This window comes from Malaclemys terrapin, chromosome 9 (assembly GCF_027887155.1).
Source record: "Malaclemys terrapin pileata isolate rMalTer1 chromosome 9, rMalTer1.hap1, whole genome shotgun sequence".
Taxonomy (NCBI): Eukaryota; Metazoa; Chordata; order Testudines; family Emydidae; genus Malaclemys; species Malaclemys terrapin.
This window is the reverse complement of record NC_071513.1, coordinates 51,395,400-51,419,563: the sequence shown is the minus strand read 5'-3', so window position 1 is coordinate 51,419,563 and position 24,164 is coordinate 51,395,400. Positions and strand designations below refer to the sequence as shown.

Sequence of the window (24,164 nt, the reverse complement as noted above, 5' to 3'; positions counted from 1 at the left end):
TAAAGGGACAGTCCCATTTTTGGGGACTTTTTCCTTATATAAGCGCCTATTACCCTCCCACCCCCTGTCCCGTTTTTTCACAATTGCTATCTGGTCACCCTACTCAGAGCCCCACTGAAGTCAAAGGGCTCCTGTGTGGGCACAGGGATCTGGCCACATGAAGCAGTGTGCAGGATCATGTGTAGCTTTATTTACAGGTCGTCTGATCATCCCCAAGATCACCTCCCTACTAGCACAGCCCTTAGAAAGAAGCAATTTACAACTAGGCTATTTGGTGTGTTTGGTGTGAAGGCACTTGAAGAACACTAAAGTAAATTAGACTGCTATTGTGCCGCTATTTCCTAGGGGATCCCTTTGCCAGGTTTTCTCTCCCCTGCATGATTGTACACAGTGGAAAGCCTCAGGCATCATCTATTCAGTCTGGCATTTCTGAGAAAATATTCAAATTGAAACCCAGCTCCTCCTCCTGAGCAAATGAAAACCTGCCCTCCACTCCTCCTCCCCACCCCCCACCCCTGGTAAAGCAGTTTAAATAAATCAATTCTTTGTGCAAACATAACCCCAGTAAGGTCTCTGAAAGAACAGCTCTCTGGAAATTTACAAACGCAGGTTTTTTGCAAGTGAAAACAAGCAGAGAGCAGAACATACTAGTGTTGTGTGTGCTGCAAACCTCCCACCTGCTTGAGAGAGAGATTTCTTCCTTTCTCTTGCTCTCTACTTCTAAAAGTTTCCCTTTGCCAATCTCACCTGCTAGAGACATGAAAGGCAGATCAGCACAAACATAGTCCGCACAACAAACGGGCATCCCTTCATCCTTTCCCATCTTCTAGGGCTTTGTTCTGCTGCCCATCACTGTGATATATTGGTGCCTTTTGTGTTAATTAGATCGGCAATAGCAAAGCCCCTCTTCCAGGAGCCTCTGGCTTTCATTAGGTTATACAAACTCTGCTGGGAAAGGGGATTTTTGTGGGGGCGAGAAGAGGGTGATTGAGGCCATGAATATCTTTATGGTGGGAAAGCTGTGTCAAATATTTTGCAGCACTGCCTAAGGGATCCAACTCTGAATTGGTGTCTTTTATGATCCACATGGCGTGGGGGGATGGGGAGAAGAAGGGAGGAGACAGAGCTCTGACCTGTCACTGGAATGTCATGTGTGTGACAGATTGTTACCCATACCTGCTCGGGATGGGTGGTGTGTGAGCCTGGCTCAGCCTCCCTGTGCCTTTAAAGTTCTCTTTATACACACAAGAAAAGAGGGAGGAGAAATAAAGTTTCATCATCACTATTCCAGAGAACAGTCTTATAAAAACTTCATGCTCACACTCACTAAGTCTCACATGCTTGGACAGCTTTCAGTTGTGACTTATCAGAATCCAGGCTGGAGGAAGGGAAGGAGAGAGGTTTATATCAACAGACAGCTGAGCATTTCGGCATTTTGGTACACTTCTGATTTACTGGCAAGTTAGGGAAAAGAGAGAGGAAACTAACTGTGTGCATTGGCCTCCAACAGCAATTCTAATCAAACAATGGGAGTTCAGCCTGAAAACAGCAAAGCTCCAGGCGTCAGCAGTAGCCCCAAAAGCTGTCGCACCTGTTACCGGAACATCTTTTGCAATATCAAGGTAAGGAGCTTAACTTTGTATTACTTTTCTTCCTTAGCTGCTTGGGAGAATGAAGACATGTTTGCTTTTCAAATTTTCCCAAGTCTTTTACCAACAGCAGCATTGGTCCTGATTCACACTTTAGCTCCTAGAACTCAGTGCATTTGTTAAAACGCAGCATTTCAAACTCCCTCGTCCTCCTGCAATACCAAGTACTAAGAGAAGCTGGCAAGCATGTGGCAGGGCAATACATGTAGATTTGGGGGTACAGTAGTTCTTGGCACAGTGAATACCCGCAGTATAGTGCAATGCAAGTTTCTTGTTGAGATAGTTGCTCACAATAAGAGAGGCACAGACACATAGGACCAGATTAACAGGTGGGAGAGCTATGCTGATTTACACCACCTACGGATCTGGTCCCCTACTGTTTAACCCACAGCATCTCTTTTTGTTAGAGAATTCTTAGGATCATGGTGTGAAAAGAAAACACTGCCTTAAAATCATATTAATTTGCTTGGAAAATCTCTGCAAGGACAACTCAGTTGTTAATACGGTTAAAAGTGTGAGATTTCTCAACTGGTTTAGTTCTTCCTTCCTGTAGTCAACAAAGAGGTGGATTTATTACCCTGTAAATGAAGGGTGAAGGTGATGTCCACAGTGGGAGAGAGCAGTGTTTTGCTTAAAATGCCACAGCTAAAACTCTGCTATAGACAAGGTCTAGAGGTGTTAAAACTACAACTTGCCCTGTCTACGCTAGCATTTTAAAACATGTTAGCGACCACGCACCTTTTGAAATGCACCTTTTCCCCCCATGTGCTTTAGTGCACTCTTTGGGCCAGACCCTAGCTGGTGTAAATGGTGTGACAGGTGTCAATGGAGCTGTGCTGACTTGCACCAGCTGAGGATCTGGCCCTGCCTGTTTTGCTGGTTAGAAACCCCCCAACCCCTCCCCCGAGGACATTTTAATTCTTTGCTCCCCCAACCCAAAGTCTAAAAAACTGCCAACAGCTCCTAGAGAACTGCTGAGAGATCCAATTTCTAAACTAACCATGTGAAGCTTTCTCTATTTCACAGACACATGCCTATATCCTTCTACTGATGTGGGTAGCATGAATGGAAGGGAATAATATGCACTGTGTAAACAGGGAAATAGCCCAGTGTGTGTGAGACCATGAGCCAGCAGGCATGTGTGTGGGAGAGACGACAGAACAGATGGGCTGGGTAGTATGCGGCTGGCTGCAGGGGTTCGGTGTGGCACATCAGTGGCATCGCTACCTGTAAGATCTGACTCCCCGATGTAAGTGACTCACTGAGAAGCAAAGCAGCAGACCAGCCATAGATCTCCAGGCTGGCAGCAGTTGTCAGTGCTGGTGCACTCTGCCCCTGGGGCTGGTGACTTCCCACTGGCATCAGATAATAGTTGTTTGTTTACCATCTGATAGTAGCTCTGTAAGGAAGGGTTTGTCAGCACTTCCTTTAGGAACCGAACCCCCAGGCTAAACCAGGCACTAAGCTCCCAGGCACACATTTTTTTAACCTGATTGTCTTTTTAATCATTTCCTTTTCCTCTGATGGGCAAAGAACAAGCCCTCTTCTTCCCCCCCCCCCCCCGCCCCTTCTGAGGGTCTGATGCTTCTTGGGCAGCCCTACAGCAACACTGAATAAATAACGTCAGTTAATTTGTACCACCCCTTCTGCTCTCGGTTACACCCGTGTAAATCCACAGTAACTCCCCTGAAGTCCTAGTCCTGACTGTCAGCTGCATCGGCTGCTTTGGACTGCCTTGCTAGCACAGAGAGGCCCTAACCCCACTGAATGGACTGTGGGGGAGTCTCCTGTGGTGCAGAGCTGGCTATGTCATCTTGTCTCCCAGTTGCTGCCAGAAAGGTATGGGACAGGGAAAGGGGCATCTCCAGGGCTTCTCAATGCCCTGCTGATCTCTGGCTACCATAATGGTTGAAATGTGGTATGCACGAAGTCATATTAGATGATCAGATGGTCCCTTCTGGCCTTAAACTCTATGAATCTATGAAATTCACCTTGGGCTGTTGACAGCTAGTCTAATTTAGAGCAGCCTTCAGGTTACTCCAGTTTATACCAAGCAACAGACTCAGGGTACAGCCAGCCCAGGACTGGAAGTCTGAAAACGGTTCTTAAAAACCATCAGAACTGGGCTGTCCTGAGTTGCAGTGCGTGCTCCTCAGCAGCAGCCCAGATTTGGGCCTAGGCTTTAGTGCAGATTTCTGCAGTTATAACTAACAGCAGAATCTGTTCCACAGGGCAGTATGTACTACTCCTGTTGGCATGAAAGGCTGCTGGATGCCCGGAAGGAGGTGGGGAAAAATATCTGAGACCTTAAAGAAATAATTGGTCTCAAGGCTGTTTTAAGGTTGAAAAACTTGTTAGAGTGGAAACAGTTATTTTACAGGATTGTCCCCTAAACATTAATATCCTTCTAACTAGTGTCCACCCAAATCCGACAGATCTTCATGAGCGAGACAAGGCAGGTGAGGGAATATCTTGTATTGGACCAACTTCTGTTGGTGGAAGGGACAAGCTTTCGAGTGTCACAGAGCTCTTCTTCAGGTCTGGGTAGCTCGAAAGCTTGTCTCTTCCCCCAGCAGAAGTTCTTCCAGTAAAATATATTACCTCATCCACCTTGTCTCTCTGATATCCTGGGACCATCCCAGCTACAACAACACTGCAAGCAGCAGATCTTCCTTGTGTTTCAAACAGTAATTTCTGCACCATACCGCTCCATTCACAATGGCTTGGGTCTGATGGACCTAGGGACCTTCTGTCAGTGGAGCTGATGTGTGCAAAGCTTCAGGCTCCTGTTTGACCCCTTGCTAAGCCTGGATAACCAGGTAGCATGCCTTCTTTCACCTCCAACTTGCTAGGAAGCTCTGTTCCTTCCTCCTGGTTGAGGGCCTGAACACAGTGATCCAGGCATTGGTCACTACCAGGCTGGATCAGTGTAACTCATATCTGAATGTGAAGATGATACAATGGGTTCAGCTTGTACAGAATGTTACTGCCCACTGTCTACATGGCTCAGGCCAAGGTGAGTACATCAGGCCTGTGTTCACGTCCCTCCGCTGTTTCCCAGTCAGCTTCCAACGCCAATTTAAAGCCTTAATCCTAATTTTCAAAGCTATTAATGGATCAAGCCCCAGCTACACCATAGGCCAATTTTGATCTTTGAACCACCACAGCTGCTGTACACTTCTGGAGCAATGCAGAACCTAAAGCCCAGAAGGAAGCATGTGAGAGCTCAGAGCAAAGCATTCTCTGTTGAGGGGATCTTGCAAATCCAGAGTCTCACCATCTTTAGGAAATGTGAGGCCTTCCTCTTTTGAGAGACTTTCTACCATAAGCGACACTCAATAGATGAACCACCCCTTCTATTACCCTCCTTGCCAGTGTTGCAAAGATGCCTTTGAATAAATTAGTCAGACCCATTAACATTTACAAATGAAGAAACAGTGAACTAAAGGAGTTTAGTATTATTAATATTAGCTGTTTCTCTGCCTTGTAAACATGTATAAAAGTTAACGCTTTTTACAAGACAGAGAAATAGCTAAGCCTTTGTGAGACAATATATTGTGTATATATATTTTCTACAAGCATCTTAACTAACCAGAAATACTGAGATTGTCTCTCTCTGTAGAGATGGGATGGAAGTCTGGGTCAAAAATGATTGCCCCTGAGGTTGAAAAGTGACTGACAGTGGCCACCAATGCCCTCGGTCAAAAGATGTAGTGGCAAATGCAACAGGAATGGCTGAGAGCATTATTGTGCCATGAGGGTTTCATCTTTAACCCAAGAGCAATAGTTTGCCCGGCAGAGTAACCCCCCCCCAGTTTATAAAAGTATTCTACCCCTTATTTAAAAGATACATGCTGGCACTACAAATAATGTATTAAATAAGTAGCTGGTTCTGTACCAATATTCACTTGGGCTCTGCACAGAAACAATTACATGATCAGGGTGTCAATGAATAAAGCCAAGTGTCCTCATGTAAACAATAGCAAGTGCTGAACACGGCTGTAATTCCAATACACCAAAATTGCTAAGGGGCACAATCCCATGCTCTTGGTGTCCCTAAACCTCCGATTGCTAGAAGCTGAGACTGGATGTCCTGAAGGATCTGGCACTGACCACTCTTGGAAGACAGGATACTGGACTAGATGAGCCACTGGTCTGACCCAGTATGGCCGTTCTAACCATGCACTCCAGGTACTGATAATGAAGCCCATATTTATTAGAGGTGGCAGTATTCACAGGCCAGCATTTCCAAAGTGCCTTGCTTGAGACTGATTCCCAAAATAACAAACACAGCTTTTTAAAACAGAGCATCCTGTTCCCTCCCTCCCTCCCTTAATCTACTATCGAGGGAGCTTGCAGTATCATCCCTCATTCTGAGGTGGGATGGGCTGTGCAGCTACTCTGTGCAGTTTCAGTCAGAAGGGGCTAGCACTCCTTAATCTCTGTGTTTGGAAATAGGATTGTGTTAGCCAAAGCCCTGAGCAATCTCACCTGCTGCTTCATTGTCTTGGCCTGGAGAATTGTGGGTAAGAGGAAGCAAGGCGAAGCTCTGGGTGTCAAGCGGAACCAGCTGTTGCTGATAGAATGAAAATAAAGATTTGAACACAACAGCTCTCTGCGACAGGCTGCTTCTAATGTCCTGCAAAGTCCTTGCAGATCAGGGTAGGACGGGGGACTTCTCCTGTTATGGATGGATTAGAAAGCATCACTGAGGAAGCTGGGGGAATAGGGTGAGCGCAGGGATTGAGAAAGTTCTTGTGGATGACATGTCCATGGTTTGTGATTGCTCCTGCATTAATAACTGTCCTGGCATATAACTGTGCTCTGGCCCCCCAGCCTTTGAGGGGTCCCCCTTTGCACCTTACTGTAAGTGTTGTTGGTCCCTTAGGGTGTAGCAGTTACTCCCCCTTATTATTTATTAGTGTCACTATATTTAAATTATAGTAGCACTGAGAGCAGCCTAACAGAAGATAGTCTCTGCTCTGAAGAGTTTACAGTCTGAGTAGATAACACAGACATAAAGATAGGGAGGGGAAACTGAGGTATAGGGAGATGAAGTGACTTGCCTGAGGTCTCTCAGCAGGTCACTGGCACAGCAAGGAACAGAGCCTCAGTTTTCTGAGTCCCAGTCCAGTGCCTTAACTACTAGACCATGCTGCCTCTCATCACCCTACTGATGTTCATTCCATCCTTTTAAACAGCAATTGAAAACTACTTTGGCAGAGTCATTTTCTATTTAAATTGCCCCTGCACCTTATGGCAAACAGTTTTGCACCTTTCTATTGTGGTTTATTTACTATATCTTGTCTAGTTTATGGTGTTTTAATTAGCATTGTCCGTGCAATGCCCCAAGAACTATGATGGGCCAGGACACTGTGTACACAAAACACTTATTAACTTAGATGGACAGGTCTGCGCTCAGTGAGCACCGCAACTGAGTGCGTTTCTTTAGTGTGTTGAGTGTTTTAAATGTTTTATAGAGTTAAATAACAGCTCCAAAGTGAAAGTAAAAAAACAGAGAGCAAGAAATTCAGAGACATGGGCAAAGCGAAAGGAGACGTTTTCAGATGGGCTTTGAAACTAGCTGGAGACGCAGAAAGGCGGTGCCCAGTGGTCAAGGCTGCTAAAGTACCATTATATTCTCAACCCATTGAGACTGCATAATGGGAAAGAGAGAAGGCCTGAGCGAGATGATGGGAGGAGACATAGTGATGTAGGTAGAAGCAAATCCACGGAGAGCCTAAAAACCAAGGAGGGCATCCTGAAATGAGTTGGGAGCAAGTGGAGTCATTTAACATATCTGTGATGAGGTCATGCTTCTCTGTCCATCTGTGAAAGTGGTCAGTGGCACTCGGTTCAATGCTGCCATCTGGAGAACGAGAGAGGCCAACAAAATGGAGCTGACATAATCTAGGCAGGGTGAGATGGAGACATGGAGGAGGATGCCAACAGAGGTGGAGTTGAGGTAAAGGCAATGCTGTACATAAACAACAATAGCGGCAATAGGCAAATCTGCTGATACTGGAAATGTGGGAGGAGAAGGCAAAGCCAGGGTCAAGGCTCACTTCAAGTTTGTTTTGGTACTGGAGACTTCAGGCTATCCAAGTCCAAGAGGGGAATGGAGGAAAAGAAGTGGGGTCTCTTAAGCTCTTGCTTAAGAGAAACACTTCAGTTTTTCAGGCATTTAGCTTAAGGAAGTTACGATGAAGACACAGGTCATCAAAGGTGTAGAAATATATATGTATGGTGGAGTAGCCTCAGACTAAAGCCATTCGATAAGATAATGAGAGAGAGAAAGAAGGTGGCTGGGAAATAGCACAGGATCAAAAATGGGCTCATGGGACTCTACCAAAGAGGGCTGTGGTACAGAACAATTACCACCAGAGAAAAGAGGGCAGGAATGGAACATTGAAAGGAAGGAGACCGTGACACCTGCATGGATTTGTAGGAGGTCCAGGAAGGACTTCAGACTGCTGAAGGCTCAAGGAGAAGAATGAACCCTGGTCCTTGGAAAGGAGAAGGTGTTTGGTCCATAGAGCAAATCAGTTTGTGTGCCGGGGCCAGAGCACAGAAACATACTGGTGTTGCTGCAGTGGTTGGAGAGATGAGGGCTACTATCTCAGGAAATTAGCAGAGGTAGGAAAGGTGGTAGCTAGGATGTCAGGTGAAGTGTTTCAGGATCTAGGGAGGGTTTTTTAAAAAGGGAGCAAAGCACAGTAGGGAACTAGGAGAGAAAGGGAGGGTCTGGGAAGAAAGGGGTTTTGAGGGACTGGCTTATGTCAGAAATGTCTGAGGGACAACGGCATTGTCGGGAAGGAGAGGGAGAAAATAGTAGGTGAGATGCGTGAAGAGCAGGGCTGCTGTTTGTCCATAAACATGTGGGGAGTTCATAAGAAAAGTGAAGGAAGGACTCCCAGAGCCTGGTTCCCAATCACTCCTTCACACTGCTCTGGCTGTGTTAATTCTGTACAGCTGCTGTAAGGCCCCCTTGCACTACCAGAGCGGGGTAAGTCTAACATGGTCCAAGAGGTATAAACAAGAATCAGGCCCACAACATCCATAATAAAGGGAAAAAAAAGACTTCTGTGTATTTAGTGCCAGTTCTGCCATCCTTACTCATGCTGGGCAGTGCCTTACTCCAAAAGTAGTGCCCCTGAGTTCAGTGGGAGTACTCCTGGAGTAAGGTGCTACCCCCATGAGTAGGGATGGCAGAGTCTGACCCTTACTGCCTTTATGGTATTGCAACTGTGAAAGTGACTATCCATGCTCCAGCTCTCATTGGAATTCAGTGGAATTTGAGCTCCTAACTCCCCAATCTATTCTATATAGGTTCTTACGCTGCAGTCATCACTGTAGTATATCTGAGCACCTTCCAGACATGCATTAAGTAATGTGACTAACATCTGGCATGTGTTTGCACTCTGATCCTTTCCCCAAGGGAAGAAACCCACGCAGTGGAACATCTTGTTTTTTGAATGTTTTAATAATATGTCAAGTATCAGAGGGGTAGCCGTGTTAGTCTGGATCTGTAAAAAGCAACAGAGAGTCCTGTGGCACCTTTAAGACTAACAGATGTATTGGAGCATAAGCTTTCGTGGGTGAATGCCCACTTCGTCGGATGCATCTTAAAGGTGCCACAGGTCTCTCTGTTGCTATTTACAGATCCAGACTGCCACAGGACTCTGTTGTTTAATAATATGTGAATATATACATCCAAGTTGCTATCTGTTCCTGGTCCCTCTGATGTAAATGTGTGTTTTGCCATTTACTTCAATGAGACTAAAGATTTGATGAAAGAAATGTTGTGTTCTATAAACGTAGCTATTACCCTGTCATGCTGTGGAACTCTGTTTAAAAAGTTGTTGCAATGCACTGATTGCCTATTATTTAGCTGATGAAATATCAGTAGAAGAACAAAATATTAACAAAATCATTGGCACCTGCTCAGTAGATAGTTTGATTTCAGGCTGGTAGCCAGGAGGAGATGTCGGGGTGGAGGAGATATCATGGCAAATTAGGGAGATCACAGTTTTAAAGAAGGAAGCAAATCCCTTGTACTTGGCCAGGAAATGCTGAGAAGCACGTATGAGCTGGATGGGTGGAGAAGGGGATTAATGTGAAGGAAGAGAAAGCAAGTGACGGAGAGGGAGATTTTGCATTGCTGCGAGCATCCCTTTGTATGTGAACAGATTTCCTAGTGGATATCGTGATGGGATGTGTGTGTACTTTTTATAAAGCTCAACTCGTGCTTGTAATGATCTGGAGCTGGCATGAACTACAGGTGGTTTTTTGATAGGATCGGATTGGTAAAAGGCAAAGAGTTGGACAGCACCATAAGTAAGATAACTGTAAGAGAAGGGTCAAGAAAGGAGGGATCCAGAGAGCAAGCTAAGATGAAAAGTTTAGTGGGATCAAGTTGCTAGGAGCAGTGAAACAGGGTAATTTTATGAGGGGTGAGGTGGTTCAGTGCCCAAACATAACCAAGGAGTGGTCAGTGTAGATAAGATTATCATGAGCAGAATGGAAGAGGAGTGTTGCTGATAGTGAGAGCTAGGATATGACCTGGCATATGGGTGTGAGGGGGAGAGGCTGTGTAAGATTGTGGGTCAAGGAAAGCAAAGGGGATCTGAAGCTCTGGAGGAAGCTGATATCCGATACGGGCATGTTGTGGAGAGAAGATTGCTCATAAACAGTGAAAGTGCAAGGGTCAAACCACATGGCAAGAAAATAAACTTATGGGATAATGAAGACTGCAAAGCAAAATGACAAGCTGAAGCCATTAGAGTGAGAGAGCCTGAACTGTGGAAATATCAGGTACTGGGGGAAATTCTACTGGCCAAGCAAATGGTGACATCTAGGTAGATGAGACCTTGATCAGACCATCTGGCTAGACAATGTGTCAATAGCACTTGATGTGGTGTTGCTATAATTACATGTTCATGTTTCAGTAGCAGCCAGAGGCTTCACTCCCCATTGTTCAAACATATAGCTCCAAAGAGCTTGCAATCTAAGCTCAGTGAGTTGTGGTAGAACAGACCATGGTAACTATTTGCTGGGCTAAGGTGGTGAAATGTTTCATCACACTGAGGAATGGCAGAAGCCGCTCCATAGTTAATACTAGATACTAGTGTGAATGTTAAATGAAAGAATGGGCTTACTTACATATTTACATCTGTGTTCTGCATAAAATGTGCAGTGAATGTTAATAACATCACCATTAAGGGACATCTCAACTCCTGATCCCTTCTGGTTCATGCCTCTATGAAAGAGACAGGTCCCATCTAGTCTACAAAAGTCAACAGTGTTGGGGGACATAGTTGAAATTCAGTTCCATCTGGCAGTGTGGATCAGATTCTTTTAACCATGTCTGTGACTTGTGTCACAGGGTCAAGAAAAAACAACGAGGAGTCCTCGTGGCACCTTAGAAACTAACACATTTATTTGGGCATAAGCTTTCGTAGGCTAGAGCCCACTTCATCAGATGCATGAAGTGAAAAATACAGGAGCAGGTATAAATACGTGAAAGGATGGGGGTTGCTTTATCAAGTGTGAGGTCAGTCTAACGAGATAAATCAACTAACAGCAGGAACCAACGGAGGAAAAAAAACTTTTGAAGTGATGATAAGAGAGTGGCCCATTACAGACGGTTGACAAGAAGGTGTGAGTAACAGTAAGGAGAAATTAGTAATGGGGAAATTAAGTTTAGGTTTTGTAATGACCCAACCACTCCTAGTCTTTATTCAGGCCTAATCTGATGGTATCCAGTTTGCAAATTAATTCCAGTTCTGCAGTTTCACATTGGAGTCTGTTTTTGAAGGTTTTTTGTTGAAGAATTGTCACTTTTAGGTCTGTTATTGAGTGAAGAGGTTGAAGTGTCCTCCTACTGGTTTTTGAATGTTATGATTCCTGATGTCAGATTTGTGTCCATTTATTCTTTTGCATAGAGACTGTCTGGTTTGGCCAATGTACATGGCAGAGGGGCATTGCTGGCACATGATGGCATCTATCACATTGGTAGATGTGCAGGTGAACGAGTCCTGGATGGTGTGGCTGATGTAGTTAGGTCCTATGATGGTGTCCCTTGAATAGATATGTGGACAGAGTTGGCACCGGGGTTTGTAGCAGGGTTTGGTTCCTGGGTTGGTGTTTTTGTTGTATGGTGTGTCGTTGCTGGTGGGTATTTGTTTCAGGTTGGGGGGGCTGTCTGTAGGCCAGGCCAGGACTGGCCTGTCTCCTAAGGTCTGTGAGAGTGAGGGATCGTCCTTCAGGATAGGTTGTAGATTCTTGATGATGTGCTGGAGAGGTTTTAGTTGGGGGCTGTAGGTGACGGCTAGTGGCGTTCTGTTACTTTCTTTGTTGGGCCTGTCTTGTAGTAGGTGACTTCTTGGTAACCTTCTGGCTCTGTCAATCTGTTTCTTCACTTCAGCAGGTGGGTTCTGCGGTTTTAAGAATGCTTGATAGAGATTCTATAGGTGTTTGTCTCTGTCTGAGGGATCAAAGCAAATGTGGTTGTATCTTAGAACTTGGCTGTAGACAATGGATCGTGTGATGTGGTCTGGATGAAAGCTGGAGGCATGTAGGTAAATATAGCGGTCAGTAGGTTTCTGGTATAGGGTGGTGTTTGTGACCATTGCTTATTAGCACTGTAGTGTCTAGGAAGTGGACCTTTTGTGTGGACTGGTCCAGGCTGAGGTTGATGGTAGGGTGGATATTATCATTCAAAAACCAGTAGGAGAACACTTTAATCTTTCTGGTCACTCAATAACAGACCTAAAAGTGGCAATTCTTCAACAAAAAAACTTCAAAAACAGACTCCATCGTGAAACTGCAGAACTGGAATTAATTTACAAACTGGATACCATCAGATTAGGCCTGAATAAAGATTGGGAGTGGTTGGGTCATTACAAAACCTAAACTTAACTTCCCCATTACTAATTTCTCCCCACTGTTACTCACACCTTCTTGTCAACTGTCTGTAATGGGCCACTCTCTTATCACTTCAAAAGTTTTTTCTCCTCCCTTGGTATCCTGCTATTAATTGATTTAACTCATTAGACTGACCTCACACTTGGTAAAGCAACCCCCATCCTTTCATGTATTTATACCTGCTCCTGTATTTTTCACTTCATGCACCTGATGAAGTGGGTTCTAGCCTACGAAAGCTTATGCCCAAATAAATGTGTTAGTCTCTAAGGTGCCACAAGGACTCCTCGTTGTTTTTACTGATACAGACTAACACGGCTACCACTCTGAAAAGGGTCAGAGAAGACTCTGGAGTATGATTTCTTTAGCTCTTTGAAGAGATGCAGGTTCAGATCTAGTCAGCCCCAAAAAGTTCAGTTGGTACTGGAACTGGTGTTGGTGATTCATTAGGAACCCATCTGGACTGAGAAGAGCCCCAACATAGATTAGTGCAGGCAGACACTCTGCAACCAGTTCTCTCAGGCCTTAATTCAGGAAAGTATCCCTGTTCAGTGAGGTGCTTGACTAGTGTGGGTTTAACTTTAAGCATGTGCAGACATACTTTCCTGAATCAGCGCCTCAGTGAGCATCAACAACAGCCCATGCTCTTCAAATGAAGATCTCGGTGTCTGTTAGAGATAGATCCAAACTAAACTTCAGATCTGAACACCCCCAGCCTTGGAGAGGTTTGAAATCTGGATCTGAAATGTGAGGCTCGGGCCCAATGCTTCCCTGTAACATCTCAATAGGACAAGTGAGCACAGTAGCACTTCCACTTATAGCTCTGTCAGTGCCCCCAGTTCTCGCCTAGTGGGAGCAGCATGTAGCACTGTTCTGGAAAATCACATGCACACTTGAGTTATTGATTAGCCCAGGAAAGGACAAATATCATCTTTGCATTTGAAGTGTGACTTCAGGAAAATATGGATTATTCAGCAATAGGAAAACATTATTAGTGCTAATAATACTGCCAAGAGGATGGTCAAGATGGGCTTTAAAATCAGTTAAACAGATTTTGTCTAGTTTAGTTTCTTATATTAGAAATAATCTAAGAGCCACATTCTGTCCTTGGTTTCTATTGACTGTAGTGAGAGCCACAAGCATGAAGGGCAATTTGCACCCCTTTCCCCCCACCCCCAAATGTACATGGTTTACTAGGGAGCCAGTTACTGTCCCTCATGATGGTTTGTAATGCAATTTGCATGCCAGTGCAAATGACTGTTTGTAGCAGGGCTGTGAGAGGCCCTGCTGGAGTGGCTGTGAACTCCTGCCCAAGCAGCATTGCTGCAGCCTTCCTGGGACTCCTGCTTGGATAACTGAACATTGTAAGTGAATGTTGGTTGGTACAAAGTGGCAAGCCAGTGAAGATGACATCAAAAACCAGTGGGCTTAGCCTGTGAAAGGCTTGACACATAGGTGCGCCTGTGTGTGTGTTTGTCAAGTTTCGTCTTACAAAAGAAGAGTGCATTTCCTTCTGTTTGAGACATTTTTGACACCTTATGACTCAATCCATTATACATGGAAAGGTTCCCTTGGTGTATTAAGCAGTGACTGTTAAAGACAGATTGCAAAGGAGCTAACTCTTTCTTGTTTCTGCTGTTTGCTGCTCATTAGTGGTATATAAAGATGGCCTTATCAAGTTTGTATTTAAAGGTTCCCATTGTTTACCTTAGAAATCTTATGAATATCAAGTTCTGCTATTCTGGTTTTTACTGGAGTACTCTTTGGAGGAGCAGGGAAATTTTTCAGCTCTGTTGGAGAGAAGACAATATTGCGTCTTTCAGAGAAAACTTTTGTCCCAAGAGTTGGTGAGGCGTTTGAGTTAAACAGAGTATAACATACACAAACACACACTCCATAAAGAGTGTTTTACACATCTGACTAAACATTATTATTTGTAAATGGTAGTGCCTAGAGGTCCCATCCAAGATCATGGCCTCATTATGCTACAGACAGGTGGAAAGAGACAGTCCCCGCCCTAAAGATCTTAGTCTAAATCGACAAGACGAAGGATGAGAGGGGAAACAGAGCTGAAGTGACGTGCCCAAGGTCAAATGGCAGATCAGTAGCAGAGCTGGGACCAGAATGTGAGTTTCCTGACATCTACTGAGATTCTCTATTCATTAGACCATGCTGGTGCTACACAGCCGCTGCCCATGCAAGTTTCAGATCTTCGGATGTCATCATCACATTAGTCTTCCAGCAAAAATAGAGATGTCAAGACCTGTTATTTCTAATGTAAAAAACCAAGCCGATTACTTTTTTAAAAAGGCAGCAGTTTGAGGCCTCCTTTATGCATTGTAAAAGAGCAAAGCGAGAAAGAAGAAACCCTGTTTTGTTTTGGAGTTCCGCCTTTATGTGACAGCTTGTCACTTTGGCAGTGAGAACACTGCTCTGCAAGCTGACCCAGGCCTGCTGCAGGCAACAGAACTACTCACCTTGCCTTCAGTGGGACCCACAGAGTAGATGTGAATCTAGATAGGCACCAATGGATACTGTCTATGGAACCCCACTGAAAGAGCCCAGAGTACTAAACAGCAACAACAAAAGCGCGCGCACACAACCCCCAGACTGACTGGGCTGCGTGAGCAATGAATTACCTGTGAACGGCAAAGCTGATAGTTCTCTCCAAACTGGGAACATCCGAATCACTGCAGCTTCTGATGGTAGGACCTGTCTCTGGCTTAGCCTGTGCCCTATGCCACCATCTTCATAAACTAAATTACAGCTTTACACCATTGACTCATCCTCTCCATGGAGTAAGCTGGCTGAATTAGACCAAGCGCCCAATTAAGGCCCCTAACTATATTCAAAATTAGTGGCTGAAAGTGAAAGGTACCTTCTTGGGTGTGGCTAAAGCTTTGAAAAATAGTTTCACATCTAAGCACAAAATAGCATGGCTGGAATTGTAGCAGCACAGCATAGTAGATAATATTTCCATTGAAATCAGCAGGTTCTGAACCAGCTCCCTTGAGCCCATTGTACAATTATAATAGGAGCATATCTACTGCAGAAGAGCTAACAAACTTCCTGAAAAGGCCAGCCCTTTCCAAATATTTCCTCCCCCACGATTCATTTCATTTTTAGGAGCATGTCTCCTTACCACAACTATGCTTGGCCAAGTCATAAGTTGGAGTGTCTTCAATCAGATGAGAATAGTCAGATGAATTCTCTAAGTGTCTTCACTCCTTCTACTGCTCCCGAGACAGCTGTTCTGTCTGTTTCACAAAGGAGGCTCTGACTCTTCCCATCTGGTTAGGTAGCCGCATCACTATAGCAGATCTCCTCAGCACTTACATGGGTGTTGACAAGTGCCTGTAAAAACTGAAATGATGGGTAATGGAGTGGCACAGGTAAGCATTTTGCAAGAGCAAAACAGGCCAGATCCTCAGCTGGTGTACACTGGGGAAGGCCCAGTGAAGGCAAAGGAGTGACACCAATTTATACTAGCTGAGCACGGTAAAGGGCTATTCAGCCAGCTATGATTTAAAAACTCTTGCTACTTCATCAAATTTGGTCCCGTCTTCTGGGAAGACACCTTGCTGTCTTTCAAATTAATGTTTTTCCATTGGCTTCAATGACTCTCTCCAGTACTTCAATCTATATATTTATCCCAGTTCTGCCTGGGGGCCAAAGTTTTAGATTATGTCCCTTCATTTTGGAAGTGATTGTTGGTGGCAAGGAGGCAGCATGATCTAGTGGCTAGAGCACAGACCTAGGTCTCAGGAGTGCTGGGCTCTATTCATGGCTCTGCTGTGAGTCCACTGGCAAGTCACTGCCCCACTCTGTGCCTCAGTTCCCCCTCCCGCTCTTTGTCTATTTAGACTGTAAGGTCCTTGGGGCAAGGATTGTCTCTCAGCATGGTGGGACCCTGATCTGTGTTGCTGTCTCCTGGTGTTACTGTAAAGTAATAACCATGGTAGTGTGAGACAATATACAGTGACTTTAACACTCTTTCATACCTGGAAAAAGCTTCCATTTCCCTCTTACTAATTAGTTTAGATTTTTCATGCTTGGAATTATCTGTTGCCTTGTGCTGCACACTCTTCACACTGATAATAACCTTCCTGAGGCATGGTGACCCTGTACGCATAGGGTTTCAATCTTCAGTTCCTCTGCCCAGAGCTCCCCCGGGGGAGAAACTGGGGTGCGTTAAGGACGTTGTAAGAAGCTTCCGGGTCTATGTGAAGAAGCAGGGCTGGGGGTGGGGCTTGTTTGTTTCTAAAATTAAATCTTAACCAAGCTTATTGGATGAATAATAACCTGGGGATGATGGGTCAGATTCTGGCTGCTTTGTGCCAGAGTTTGATGGCCTGGAGACTAATGGCTTGATTGTCCATGTCGTTACGCCAGTGTAGCTCTCTGGAATGGCACTGGGCTAATGTGTGGCTGTTGTAGCAGGGTGGAGAACCAGCACCTAGTGCAGTCTTCTCAAAGCAGGTGAGAATGTGTGTAGGCACAGCACAAGTTTCCTCCATGTTGGGAATAACTAAGGTCAGAATAAATCTTGCATCAGCGACACAATAACCATAAGCACAGTGGGCCAGATTTTCAGCAGGGGTAAATCATCGTAGCTCTACTCCTTTTGGTGGAGCAATGCTGATTGATGCCAGCTGAGGAGTCAGTGCCCTTTTCTCACTACATGAAAAGCAATTCTGAGTGTATCACAGCACAATGACCTTAACTCTGACCCACCTGCAATAAACTTATGTGGGGGGGGGGTTATCAAATGTCTCAACTTTGCTTTGCCTGGGAGCCAACTTCAAAAGCATTTTGACTGGTTTTCACTAACCCAGTGGATGTTCCCCCCCAAACTGTTACAAAATAGTCCACGTTTCATAACAGGGATGTTTAAAATACATTCTCAGAATGTCTTTAGTTAGTGACTGTTAAGCGTAAACAAAATTGGTGATGGTGCGTTATCTTACATAAGCAGTAATAGAAATAAATACAAGATAAGAATATGGCAGAGTTGACCCAGTATATAGCATGAGCTAAATGTATTGTTAATATACCGAAAATTGTCTTCTCTAAGTAACATATTAACGATTAGACTTTGTGACAGTTCTGTAAAAATGATAAACCAAATCTAAATCCTGGTTTCATAATTAGGCCAAGTCCTAATTAGGTAGACCTCCCCCCCCGCCCGCCCCACCGAGCTAGACCTCTCTGGTACCTCTCTGCATGGCACATAGGAGACTGCAGTGGGGCCATGCAGAATGAAAAGATAGTGCTGCTTGGAGATTCCCCTGTCTCCACCTCAGTAGCTGCCTCAGTTTCCTCCATAAAATATCCTTGCGGCCAACAGACCCTGCTGGCAAGGAAAACAGGGCTGCTTGAAGCACGTTCCCCCAGCACCAGGCATTACATTCCATGTCTAAAAGCCAGGGCCAGTTAATGCTCGGAGCATCATTAATAATCCTCCTTGCTGTGAGACTCCCCTTACTAGTGACACACAGTGTAGCTGGCAGCCCAGTAGCCAACTGGCAGCAGAGTGGAAGCTGGCTCAATTGTCATCATTGCAGAGGCGGGATGGGCTAGCCATGTGCAGAGGGAGAGTCCCATCACGCGGCTGGCCACAATTCCTGGATATAGATTTGTGTCCTTGCAGTTCCCCAGCCTGTCACTGAAGCTGAATGCCAGGATCCCAGTGCCAGCTCCCCAGATGAGTTGGTGAGTTATCAGGCTGCTGTGTGGTAGCTGCAGCATGCGGATTCTTTGTGTAGTTCCCCTTGTGCCAGTCAGTCCCATGGAGTAAGTCTGGAGGAGTAGATTTCTGCTGGGTTCGATGCCTTTCCCTAATGCCCAACAATGCTATCCATTTCGAATCGGACACCTGGGGGTGGAGAGGGAATAGTCCCAAGGATCCAAGAATGTGGGGAAAACATTTCTTCTGCACCATGCAACAAGGTGGGTGTTTTTCCTTAGCAAAAATGTTGCCCTGGAAGCTCCAGGTCTGGAGTTGGCAGTGGGAGTTGTGTGTATGTGTGTGAGGCTCCTCTCCCCAGGTGCTTGCTTCCCTTTTAATGTAAAGTGTGGCTTGGAAGGGAGTCAAGCATCTTGTATAAACAGCCTGCAGTCATGAGCACTCAGCCACTCTGAAGGGAAACGTCAAGGTGATTAAAAGAGGATTGAGGGAGGAGTTTGTGCATGTGCATGTTTGCGGATGCGAGTGGGTGCATGCCTTGGCTTTTCTGCACTTCACTCAGTGTGCCTGTATTATTGCACCTTGATCAGGAATTCGCCCAAAGCTCTGAAAATCCTGCTGGAGAGGGGCAGGCTCCCTGCTGTCTCTGCTAGAGGAGGGTCCGTGAACTGTGGATGTGAGATGCACACAGGATTTTTGCATGCGAGTGGTTCCCCCTTCCCCCGTGCCATTGTTCGCACTTTGTGTCAACATCTCACCTCCCTCAGAGTTAGTTTTTGTTCTTATTTAAACCCTTTTTGGTAAAGATTTATAAAAGCTGAGTGACCTGTCACCGAGGTGCTCAGTGCATGCCGCAGGCAACTAGGTTCTATGCCTAGCACTACCACTGACCTGCCGTGTGACCGTGGGCTAGTCACTTTGCCTCTGGTTTGCTGTTCACTTTGTCTGCCTTGGTTATTTAGATTGTAAGCACCTCAGAGCATGGACTATCACCCACTATGTGTCAGGACAGCCCCTAACCCAGCGATCCCTGAGCTTGGCTGGATATCACTGCTGTGATCCACCTCATCATCATCAATAATAATAATTAATAAATGCAGAACCTCTTGAGGAAAGAGGAAAAATCAGCAACATTTAAAGAAGAGGGCGAATTATAGACAAATTAGTCTGAGGGACAAGAGAGAGATTGAAGCCAAGTGCAGAGAGGCCGGCACATAGAAAGACACCAGGGAATAGTGAGAGAAAAATAGGAGGTCAAAGACCTGCTAAGGGACGTGTGAAGCTACAGTGGGAGTTCGATGCCCAGCTCCCATTTGTGCCTTTGAACAACTTCCTCTTCATTATCACAAGCCACGTACCTTCTCTCCTCAGAGTGATGCTTTCACTCCAGCTCCTCAGGCCGATGCTCAGGGATACTCCAGTCGTCCAAGAAGCGCCTTTCACTGTTACTTACGCACAACGCCTCTGTGGGATTTGGACATTCTTAGTCCAGTAAATGCCTAGTTTGCTGGATGTGAGGGAGATCCTGGATCAGGTACCTGGCAATATCAGCTCGAGACTGACCAAAGCACATCTGGAAAATTCCACAATCCAGCCTGGCTCCTGAAACTAACCTAGATCAGAGGCTGTTCTGTAATATTGTGGATGGTATTCCAATTTCAGCTTTTCTAGAGTAATAAAACTCCCCTGCCCTTCAGTTCCCATCCCCTGGCCTCATAGCTATTCACATCAGGCGCTGCTCTTTGCATTTGCCTGGTTTCCATGCCCACCTTCGCTTGGGATGGTTCCACCTCCCCGAGTGTTGTTCACTCTGCACACAGAGGCCCGCAGCAAAGAGTAATACAAATCAGTATTATTAAAGCAGCCCCTTCAGCTGGGGTCACCCAGGCTCCTGTGGGGGGAGGAGAATCCTGCACATCAGTTACAGTAGTGGGGAAAGGAGAGGATCAAATTGCTGCTGCATAGAAACAGGGACTTAGGGCAAGTCTACGCAGCCAACACCCCGCATCCCCCTGCTGCCAGTGAGTGTCAGAGCCTCAGGTCAGCTACCACGGGCGCCCAGTGCAGGGCTAAAACTAGCCGTGTAGATGAGCCTGTGCTGTGAGACCCTCCCTCTAGCCGGGTTTGAGAGCCTGTGCTCGAGGCTGAGCTAGAATGTCTGCACTGCTATTTTTAGCCCTGCAGCCTGCACCTGACTCCGTTGATCCGGGCTCTGAGAGTCGCTGCCGCAGGGGTTTTTCACCATGTAGATGTGCCCTTAGGGTCTCAGCTGTAAAATGGATAATTGGTTATATTACAGTAGCACTAACAAGCCCCAGCTGAGATGCGCTAGGTGTACTACAGACAGACAGCCCCAAAGAGCTTCCAGTCTAACCTGAGGGGGAGGAACGTGCCCAGGGAGGTCAGTGGCAGTCACAAATGGACCCTTGGCCTGCTGAGCTACCACCAGAGCATGTTGCCCCCAGCCTGCTCTAACCATCGCCTGCTGAGCTACAGCCTATGACTCTGGGCTGTATTTTGTATCACATCTTTTGTGAATCCTGTGGGTGCCTCAGTTTTCCCCGTACTTTGCATTGCTACTCAGTGGGGGGCAGGGGAAAAGGTGTTATCCAGTGCTTGCACTTCCCTGTCTTAGCAGTGGTTACACTCCTCCATCTGTCTCCCTTTGGCCCCATTAGCACTCCTTTCCCACAGTCCCTCCCTGCATCGCTCTGCCTCAGGCCCCTCTGCTACACCTCTCCCCACCCCCTCTGTCACCCCACCTTAGCCTGTCAGGGGTCTGGCCGAGGAGAGTCAGATGGATTCACTTCTAGTCAACACCCCTCAAGAGGTTCCTTCTGCCATCCAGCTAGTGACTCCTAATGAAGGGGATCATTGGCAAGAGGGCAGAGGATTCCTTCTCTCATCACCACTTGCTCTCCTTCAACAAGTGTATCTCTCCTGCACTCCCCTATCCTGTCAATTGTGATGTCCAGTCTCTCCATTTTGGACTCCTCTTCGGGATCCAGCCCTTGGTTTCCTTCCCCATCCTCACTGCCTTCTGGTGCCATCAAGGTTTCTGCTTTCAACCTTTCCTTTCGTTTCGGAGCCTGGGCTTTCATCTCCCAGCTCTGTCCGCCCTTCCACTGCCCACCTTTGGCTCTCCCCAGAGCTCTGGACCTTCCTGTTTTTTCTCATGCTGCTGAGGACTTTTGGAGAAGGGCTTGGGATCCTGCTGACTCTTTCCATGTAAATTCATCCTCTCAACTCCGCCCTCCCCTTCGTGTACAGCTTTGCTTCTCTTTCCTAGCCCTTTGCACCATAGACTCTCACCAGCTGCACTTACCTTCGGTGCTCCCAGCCCTGCTCCTCTGCCTCCCTAATGTTTCCTAATTAGCCCTCCTTAAATAGGATCCAGCTAGATCTTCAAAAACTAGTTGAACATCAACTGTCAATGAGATTCCTCCTCCCCATGAGGAGCCACCTTTGGCCCAGACTTGACTCAGAGCTCTCCTTTCTATTATTGGCCTCTGACCCACAACTCGACCTCTTGAGCGCATCCCCTCCCTCACTTCTCCCTTTCTTTTGGCTCCCATTTCTCTGCCTTCAGTCATGCTACTGTATCCACTGTAGCAGATATCAATGGCCCCATGGAGTCTCCTCTTATCCTACAGCCTTACTCTTGAGTTTAGAAAGAGCCTGAACCAAAACCCCAGATCTGGATCCTGGTTCAAATCCAAGTTCACAGCTTGAACCTAGTTCTAGAATAATAAACCAAATCTGAACAGCCAGGGAGAAATCCTAGCCCCACTGAAGTCAATGGAAAAAAATCCTTTTGACTTCAGTGGGGTCAGGATTTCACCCCAAGACATTTGGGGAAGTTCAGGTGTTGATCCAGATATGAAACCTTCAGAGTCCATGGGTTTGGATCTGGGGTGTTGGTGCAGCTCATGGCAGAGATATAAAGATTGGAGGTAGGGTTTTGGTTTGGGTTCAGCTTGGGGAAAATCACCAGTTTCCTTTCACATGCTTCATTTTCATTTCCGGAGGACACTGCTGCATTAACATTGCATAAGATCTCCATGGCCTTTCCCATCCGCCCTCACAGCCGTGTCTGGCCTCTCAGGCGCTACCACGGTACCAATAGAGAATAATCCTTATTATTAATCCAGCCAAAGACCTGAGGAGTTTGTTAGCACTGTGATACCTTTGATCCCCAATGTGCGGGTCTAGGCTTCCCAACTTTATCTTTGCTGGGCATTCTTCCGGAGTCCGGCAAATATTTGATTTCCTGAGAATTTACATAAAAAGACTTTTCCCCATCTTTAGTTATTTTTTAGATAGTATTGGCACAGTTTGGACAAGTCACATTCCCAAGAAAACAAAGGAAAACTGATCTGGCTAAATATAGATCAAAGAGGTTTGAAAGAGTCCTATTCCATCTCCGGAAGCGGATGACTTCCTTGCTGTATTTTACCCTTGCTCTTTTGATCGTATTCCTGCCCCGTCCCAAGTAGCCTACATATTCCCTCTCTAACTCTCCATTTGCTGCGCTAGCCCCATACGTTTGGTTTCCTCACGCCAGGCCCCTTAGGTAGCGTGGCCCTAGGGATCCCAGCTCGCTGCTGCTCTTGTCATGCCATAAAGATCTTTACGTAGCAATAATACTTTGCACGGATACAATCCCTTTCATCTGTGGTTCTTAAAGCTCTTTACAAACAATAACCTGACCTCTTAGATGGGGGATTGTTTCACCTGTTTTATATATGACTGAAATGATGGCACATCTTGATTTTACACCGATATACTCCATTTTACACCGATATACATGAGTTGAGAATCTGGCACTGACTTATTTGCTTGGATAGCACAGCAAGTCTCTCTCTGCAGGGCAGGGACTGTCTCTTTCTTAGACGTTTGTTCAGCACCTAGCACAATGGGACCCTGGCCTCTGGGCACGATTGTAATACAAATAATAAATTAGTGCAGAGTTAAGAACATAACTCCCTGTCCCCTTTTCTAACCACTAGACAACACTCCTTCCTAAACTAAATCAATTACTTCCCGGCAGGGAAGAAAGGATAAGTTGTTTGCAGCAACCAATAAAATTCAATAAAACTATGTATTCCGGGTTATATAAACACAATAAATATTCTACAGTATATAATCCCTAATCCCCAGCAGCCATAAAAGTGAACACATACATAGTACTACTTAGTCATAATATTTAGCATTTCTGTTGCATAATTACATGTTCAATGCCATGCACAAACATTAACAAATTAATTAAGAAAGAATAATGCATGCAGTCCTTTCAGGAGCCCTTTCCATCTTCGTAAGCATCTATAGCCAGCCTGCTGCTAAAGAACCAGAGTTCCCAGCCATGCGTTTTCCTACTCCAGGATTCTGATGGTGCAGCAAGGAAGCAGGTTCAGCTGCAAAAGTCAGTCTGTAAAGCAGCCACAGTCGAGGCAGTAAACCACTTATCAGGCCAGGACTGCCCAGCAACTGCTTGCAGAGAGTGTTCAAGTCCAGAGTTCCAGACAGAGTTAAAAGTCCGTCTTGTTACGTAGCACACAGATGTCCTGGGAAGGGGGCCCACAGCAGAATTTCTCACACCCACAATAGATAAAGTGGAAGATTCCATTTCAGCTTGTACCACATCACCCACCATATGAAGGAGTAAGCCTTCCCGTCCTGCAGCCTCCACATAGGGACTGAGCCACTCATGCTTACCACAAGCCTGATCTAGCCCCCATTACGGCTTTTTTACTAATGGTTCCCCTATCAGCCTTGCCATGGAAGAGTACATTTGGGTGAAGCTTACTAGGCAAATTGCTGGCTGAGAGATTCCTAGCTCCTAAACCGGTCAAAACAATGTATTGGTCCCTGGGTCTAATTCTGAATTTATTTTTTATTAAATACAA

At 45.7% G+C, this 24,164-nt stretch overlaps 1 protein-coding gene across 1 annotated transcript in view; it reads left to right on the top strand.

Annotated features, from left to right (window-relative positions):
- The first annotated feature begins 1,316 nt into the window (after nt 1-1,316).
- SLCO2A1 (solute carrier organic anion transporter family member 2A1) overlaps nt 1,317-24,164 on the top strand; it is an 85,226-nt gene continuing 62,378 nt past the window's right edge. Inside the window, exon 1 of the mRNA XM_054038844.1 lies at nt 1,317-1,622. Coding sequence (XP_053894819.1) covers nt 1,527-1,622 — 96 coding nt within the window. The 5' untranslated portion in view covers nt 1,317-1,526. The remainder of the gene's footprint in view (nt 1,623-24,164) is intronic.